Here is a 7754-nt window from a genome sequence, read left to right on the forward strand (position 1 = left end):
AATTTTTTGTATTTTTAGTAGAGAACGTGGTTTCACCATTTTAGCCAGGATGGTCTCAATCTCCTGACCTCGCGATCCGTCTGCCTCAACCTCCCAAAGTGCCGGGATTACAAGCATGAGCCACCGCTCCCGGCCCTCAGACACATTTTTAAGAAGTCAGGCTAGTCCAACAACCCACCATCTCATCTCATCCTTGCTTCCTCCTCTACAAGCTCCCTGCCACCTATACACAAACACCCCCAAAGATGAAGAGCACCCACTCTTCCAAAAGGAGGTAAGGAGTAGAAGCAGCTTCATGCAGCAAAGCAAGTGCTGGTCCTGATGGGAAGAAGACACCGCTAACAGGACCTGCATTTCACCTGGGGAACATGCAGGGCAGAGACAAGGGATGATACCAACCCAACTGTTTACTGTTTATAAAAGCATATGTAGGGTCGGGCACAGTGGCTCATACCTGTTTGTAATCTGAGTGCTTTAGGAGGCTGAGGTAGGAGGATCACTTGAGACCAGGAGCTCCAGACCAGCCTGGGCAACAAAGCAAAACATCGTATCTACAAAAAATAAAAATAAAAACATCAGGGGCCAGGGGCTGTGGCTCACACCTATAATCCCAGCACTTTGGGAGGCCGAGGCAGATGGATCATTTGAGGTCAGGAGTTCAAGATCAGCCTGCCCAACATGGTAAAATTCCATGTCTACTAAAAAATAAAAATAAATAAAAAAATAAAAAATACAAAGTTTAGCCAGTCATGGTGGCGGTGTATGTGTGTAATCCCAGCTACTCAGGAGGCTGAGGCAGGAGAATCACTTGAACCTGGGAGGCAGAGGTTGCAGTGAGCCGAGATCGCACCATTGCACCCCAGCCTGGGCCACAGACTGAGATGCCCTCTCATAAAATAAAATAAAATAAAATAAAACAAAAACATCAGCCAGGTGCGGTGGCATCCCTGTAGTCTCAGCTACTCTGGAGGCTGAGGTGGGAGGATCACTTAAGCCCGTGAAATAGAGGCTACATTGAGCAATGATTGTACCACTTCTCTCTAGCCTAGGCACAGAGTGAGATCCTGTCTCTAAAAGGAAAAAAAGTGTGTGCACACATTACCTTATTTAGCCCTCGCATCCTTTACCTATGAGTTCCAGGAACATTACTGCACTTCAAAGACCAGCAGGGGATGGTATAGTGATGTCATTTTTCTATATTCCGTAAGAGTAGCCTCCAAAACTATTGACCAGTCCTTCCCCAAATCTGTCCAGTGTCCTCAGGAGTGGAACTTGACTTTCAATAAGGAAAGGCAATGAGGAGAACCAACACAGACCAGGAATGAAAGGGCCAGGAAGGAAGGAGAAACAGAAGCTGTCAGCCCCAGCAATGGGCCAGGCCTAGGCAAAGTGCTGTACACACCACCTGTTATATTCTAATTCTACACAGTGGTGAGAGGAGGGTAATAATATGTGTGTTCCTACTTCCATCCAATGGCCATCAGATTCTGAAGGTTTAGCTGCATGCCTGAAGCCACACACAAGTCAGAAGCAGCACTGAGATTCAGACTCAGGGTCGTCCAACTCCAGACTTTCAAAGCTTAAAGTCTAGGGAATTTGGGTGGATCATAAAGTCTAGGGAGTTCGAGTGGGTCAGGAACCACCTCGCAGGGTTGATTCATGACACAGCCTCATCTGTCAGAGTGGGAGACAAATCCTCTCCCCCTCCCCTCCCTAGGTGAGGCTGTCACAGGGCAGGGGCCTGGGGCAGGGGCATTTTATGGGGAGAAGGAAAGCTGGACGGAGTCCGTTGAGGGAGGATTTTTCTCTGATTCGGAGTTGAGCAGGTGCTGAGGCTTCAAGATCTGCAGTTTGAATCTAGGTGTGGTTCTGCTTGGGACCAAGGAGACTGAAGAGACCCCAGAGGAGAAGGTGGGCTGGGACTAACTCTGATCTAGAGGTTAGCTTTCTCATCCCAGGGTTTCCAGTATGGCCTCCAACTAACTCCAAATACACATTCATCCTGGTCAGTCTTAGCTCTCAATTCTAGAATTAGAAAATTCTGTAATTTGGCCAGGTGCAGTGGCTCACACCTGTGATCCCAGCACGTTGGGAGACTGAGGCGGGTGGATCATGAGGTCAGGAGTTCGAGACCAGCCTGGTCAAGATGATGAAACCTGTCTCTACTAAAAATACAAAAATTAGCCGGGCGTGGTGGCAGGCACCTGTAATCCCAGCAACTTGGGAGGCTGAGGCAAGAGAATCGCTTGAACCCAGGAGGCAGAGGTTGCAGTGAGCTGAGATCGTGCCACTGCACTCCAGCCTGGGCAACAGTGCAAGACTCTGTCTCATAAAAAAAAAAAAAAAAAAAAAAGAAAGACAAGAAAAGAAAAAAGAGAGAAAGAAAGGAAGGGAAGAAAGAAAGGAAGAAAGAAAATACCGTAATTTCAGAGTCAGGCAAAACTTCAGGATTCTTTCCTACATAGAATAGTAAAGCAGATAGGTATTTGGAAAAAGAATCTCTTTGTGGACAACAAAGTATGCTTTTGGTCGGAATATTCCTTATCTGCCCTGTGGCAATTAAATTGAAAAAAAAAAAAGAAAAATCTAAAGCCCCATGCCCCTGTTTTCATTAGTTCAGCTAAAGCTCCCAGGGAACTTTGTCCAAATTCAAACATAATTCCATGACGAAGAACCCACCGTCCTGCCCTGCCTCTTCTCCATCATCAGAGGCGTGAGGCAAAATCAAAGTTGTCTAGTGTTATTCAACCAAGTTCTGAGGCACTTGTAGGCTAATGGCTTGGAGCGTCTTTTAGGCTTGTCGAGACCATCATCCAAACATCCAGGTAGGTAGATGCTTTCAAAGCATCAAGCCTAGAGGGTTTGGATGAGTCAGGAACCATCTTGCAGGGCTGGCTCATGATGGAGCCACTGACAGTAAGTCTGAGGGAGACCAGAAACCACACAATGGTCTTCACACAGAGGTGCCTGTCAATGTCACCAATGATTCCACATCACTAAAACTGACGGGCACGTCTCAGACCGTATCTTACTTAACCAATCAACAGCATTGAACACAGATAATAATGGATTAAAAGAAAAACTTGGCCGGACGCAGTGGCTTATGCCTGTAATCCCATCACTTTGGGAGGCCGATGTGGGCAAATCACAAGGTCAGGAGATCAAGATCATCCTGGCCAATATGGTGAAACCCCATCTCTACCAAAATACTAAAATTAGCCAGGTGTAGTGGTGGGCACCTGCTGAGGCAGGGGAATCACTTGAACCCAGGAAGTGGAGGTTGCAGTGAGCCGAGATCGAACCACTGCACCTCAGCCTGGTGACAGAGCAAGACTCTGTCTCAAAAAAAAAAAAAAAGAAAGAAAAACTTTACACAAGAGTTTGAGCAAAGAAAATGCACATACAGGCAAAACTGTATATAGGCTTTTAAAAGTTAGGAAGTAGCTACCTCAGGGCTGGAGAGAGACATGATGAGGCATGTTGGCAATGTTCTGTTTCTTGATCTGCGTGCTGGTCACGTGAATATGTTCAGTCTATGAAGATTCACCAAGCTCTACATTTACGCATGTGTTTGTAATATGTATATTAAATGTCAATGAAATGCTGGAACTTTTTAAATTTTCCTGGTTATTTCTAATTTCCAAGAAAGAAATACAGTCTTCCTTACCCCCTGCACACACACACACACACGCACGCACACGCACGCACACACACACGCACACACACACGCACACGCACACACACACACACGCACACACACACACACACGCACACACACTGCTGTTGGTCCTACTCCTGATTGGCTCAGTGCTGTTTACCACACAAATTAGGACCTGATTGTGATTAGCCTTCTGGTTTGGGACGGTTCCAGTACTTGAACTGGGTTTCTGTCTCTCCAGTTCTAAACCTACTGAGTTTCCTTATGTAATGAAAATATTTCACATTTGGGATAAATTCTTAGTATCCTTAAAGATAACAATAGTTACCTTCCTATGGCCCAGGATCTACGCTAGGCTAACACTATTCAATACGGTTTGTCCTCCCACTGGTCCTGCCCGTTTTACAGACAAGAAAGCTGAGGCTCAGAGAGGTGAGAAACACGCCCAAAAGTGTGCTCTTTCTGATATTTCCTGTCACGCTTCCAAGTAGTTCTTTCTGCAAAAGGCTTCATTCTCTTTAGCAGTTCTCTATGCTTTTCATCTCCAACTAGAAAGCGAAGGCCAGATGGTCTTCTGCCATATCCATCCAAACTACCTGATGACGAGGGTTACCGGAAGTGAGGGCAAGGATGTTTGTGCTGAAAATCCCAGGTTTGGATCCCTCGTGCTCAGCCCCAAACCGCAGAGGAAGCCTCTAATAGTCAGGCAAGCCAGGAGAGCTTTGGCAAGAGCCCTGAAATCAGACCCGGCCAGCATGTGTTCCTGAATATCAGAATAGACACTATATTTACCCTGACAGCCTTTTAGTGCAACTGAAAGCTATAAATAACCATTAGGGCCCAAGCAAGTGGCCTTAACACATGGATTTTCTTCCAAAAATGCAGACCCATTTTAATTAAGTTTGTAATTAACCTTTGGGGAGGGCAGGGCCCCTGGATTCGGTTTGCTTTCGGAGACGCTGTGAGTAATTTCCTATTTGTTGAACATTTGGGGATTAGCACGCCCACTGGGTGTTCAGCCTGGAGGCTTGCACGGAGCGGCTTGCACAGAGCCAAGATCCCTGCAGCCTTGGGCCTCCCCCTGCCCTGGGTGTCCTGATCAGCGTCTCTTTGCAAAGCCAATCCCTTCTTACTCCGTTGTCCCCCAGAACAAGATGGGAGTCATGGCTATGCTGCTGCTGCCCCTGCTGCTGCTGGGAATCAGTGGCCTCCTCTTCATTTATCAAGAGGTGTCCAGGCTGTGGTCAAAGTCAGCTGTGCAGAACAAAGTGGTGGTGATCACCGATGCCATCTCAGGACTGGGCAAGGGTAAGCCGGCTTTGCTCCCACCTGTGCCCATTTCTGCCCCCAGGGACTGGCGGGGTGGCAGGGTGGTGTGTGGGCAAACCTGCTAGGTGGGAGCGGATCGATTCTGTGTTCTCTCCCAGCTTCTGTCATTAACCAGCAAGTTTCCCATCTTTTGGAGGCTGCAGATTCCTGGAAAATGAGGGCGGTGGAATATCTAGGATTGCAAACTCACAGCCTAAGGGCTAAAATTGGTCTGCAGATGTGATTTGTTTTGGCTTCATGAGGTTTCCAGTAATTTTGAAAACGCAAAGCCTTTAGCTGGGGCAGCGTACTGGTTGTGAGCCCAGACTCAGGAGCTGGGTTCAGTTCCTGGCTCCAGTAATGACTAGCTGGTTACTTCACTTCTCTGCCTTAAACTTCTCATCTGTAAAGCAAGGATACCAGCAGGCTTTACCTCACGATGCCATTGTGAGGAATAAATGAGTTCATAGATGTATAGCACTTAGAACAGTACCTGGAGCTGCAGTGGGTATCACTCAAGGGTTAGTAATGATGATCGTGAACACATATAGGCAAAACACGCCCACACTAGTGGGCCACAGACCCCAACCATCCCTATTGCATCACATTTGGCCTGAATCTTTCAATCACTGCACTTTCTGGCATTGAAGGTATTTGCATTTGCAACCCCTGAATTATATAGCCTCAGAGGGGTCCTTCTGCTTGGTGACATCTATGACATGAGGGGCCGCAATTGTCCTTAAGTTTGCAAAATTCTGATTCTGTCCTTCCAGACCATGGTAGCACAACTTTATATGTTATATAGTTAGTACAACTTTTGCTATAGTTTTTATTATTTTTAATAGAGCACAGATCCCACACAGTCCAACAGTCATTAGTAACTCAGTAAGTGTCCATTGAGCCCACTATGTTCCGAGCATTGCCCCCTGAGAGTCCCTCTGGGGGGCTGGGCACTTACCCGCATGGTGCCGCCATCGTGGGAACATTTGTAAACTCCCTGAGAATTTTCTCAGAGCCTGCTGCTCATCCTCTTCGGCATCCCAATGGGAGCCAATCCGCACGCTTTGAGGATGGCTTAGATTTCAGTGGGTGATCAACCCGGGTCCATCTTGTAAGATAAAAAACAAAGCATAAGGCAGATAGACTAGGCTCTCTAAGTGTCCCCTAGATGAGTCCCATACACAATTCTCAGAGAGGATATCCTGCATCAAAAGGGAGCCAGGTACACAAACTCAAATTCCTTCTTCTTCAGGGGCAAGCCAGGGCACACACATCTGTCAATCAGACCAGACACAAGACAACAGGGAGTGTGCTGCCCTGGTGAGCTGGAAAAGAGATGCCCACCTAAAGCCATTCAGAACGGAAGGCTTTGGGGAAAATTTGCTCTCCAGGTGGTGTACCTTTGTCTGGCATTGCACCAAGCTGCTAATACGTGATTCCCTGATACAGCCTCTACCTGGAGCCTTTCCTGACACCTTTAATTGCTCCTTCCTCTTTAATGGTCCTTGTGGGACCAGTTTCTTAACTGGCCCCTTGCAAGTGCATACCACATTAGTGTATTTCTCATGCTGTATCTGTGTGTTTCTCAGCAGGTCCACTAGATACAGGCTTCCCGGTGCTGTGTTTTGTTCACCCAGCAGCCTCAGCACCTAGCTCAATGCTTGGTTGGCATGCTCAGAAAATGTGTATTTAATGAATAACCTCTAAAAGTGACATGTGATCAGGGAAGGCCCTCGTTTGGATAAGTGTGTTCTTGCAAATTTGTTTTATTGCTTTCCGGTTTGATTCCAACATGGTTGGAGAATACGCCCTGTATTATTTCAATTCTTTCAAATTTGCTGAGGTTTGTTTTGTGATCTATCTCGGTATGGGTTCCACCAGTGCTTGGAAAGAATGTGTGTTCTGCCATTGTCCTCCAAATGTGGATTTGATCCTGTTGGTCAGGGAGGCTGCTCAGTTCTTCTGTAGCCTTGCTAGTTTTGTGTCTTATTAGGTAGAAACACAGTTTTATTGATCGTTAAGAGATGTGTATTTGTTTTAATCATCTCATTCATTTTTAAAACACCTCATTCAGTTGTAGTCACACATGACACAAATCAGGTACCCAGGAAATACATCTTATGAGAGAAACAGCCTTTGCAGGACCTCATGGCCTAGCTTGTCGTGTCTACTGTCACTGTTCTTTTTTTTTTACTATATCTCATTGACCCACCCTGGAAAGAAATGCAAAGAAGAAAAAAATAAATTTCCAGTACTTAGCAGTAACTTGAGATGCTGGATGTGTGTGACCTTAAATAAACGCCTAGCTCCCCACGCTGCTGACAACAGTGATTCCAGGCTCCAACTGCTGCATGTCTCAAGTCCAGGGCACTGAGAGCATGATGCAGGCTTTGCACAGCCGCTGCACACCCTGCTGCCATGGAACCTGCATGAATCCCATGGGTGGCACCGGGAGCAGCAGGGAGTGCTTCACCAAGTTGTTTACTAGGGAAATCAAACAGACAGACAAAGGTCGGGGCATCTAGTCCTCGTTCCAAACCTCCAGGACTCAGCCAAGCCAGGAATCCTGTCACCTTGTACCCACTGTATCTGCAGCAAGAGTGTTGATCAAGGCCAGGCTCAGTGGCTCACACCTGTAATCCCAGCACTTTGGGAGGCCAAGGCAGGCAGATCACTTGAGGTCAGGAGTTTGAGACCAGCCTGGCCAACACAATGAAACCCCGTGTCTACTGAAAATACAAAAATTAACTGGGCATGGTGACTCTCACCTGTAATCCCAGCTACTTGG

At 46.9% G+C, this 7754-nt stretch overlaps 1 protein-coding gene across 2 annotated transcripts in view; it reads left to right on the forward strand.

The window, feature by feature from the left end:
• Window positions 1-4805: 4805 nt before the first annotated feature.
• The window catches only part of DHRS7C (dehydrogenase/reductase (SDR family) member 7C), an 18197-nt gene continuing 15248 nt past the window's right edge, over window positions 4806-7754 (forward strand). For both annotated transcript variants that reach the window (XM_011933270.1, XM_011933271.1), the window contains exon 1: window positions 4806-4966. In XM_011933270.1, coding sequence (XP_011788660.1) covers window positions 4813-4966 — 154 coding nt within the window. In that variant the 5' untranslated portion in view covers window positions 4806-4812. The remainder of the gene's footprint in view (window positions 4967-7754) is intronic.

This window comes from Colobus angolensis, unplaced genomic scaffold (genome assembly GCF_000951035.1).
Source record: "Colobus angolensis palliatus isolate OR3802 unplaced genomic scaffold, Cang.pa_1.0 Scaffold125, whole genome shotgun sequence".
Taxonomy (NCBI): domain Eukaryota; kingdom Metazoa; phylum Chordata; class Mammalia; order Primates; family Cercopithecidae; genus Colobus; species Colobus angolensis.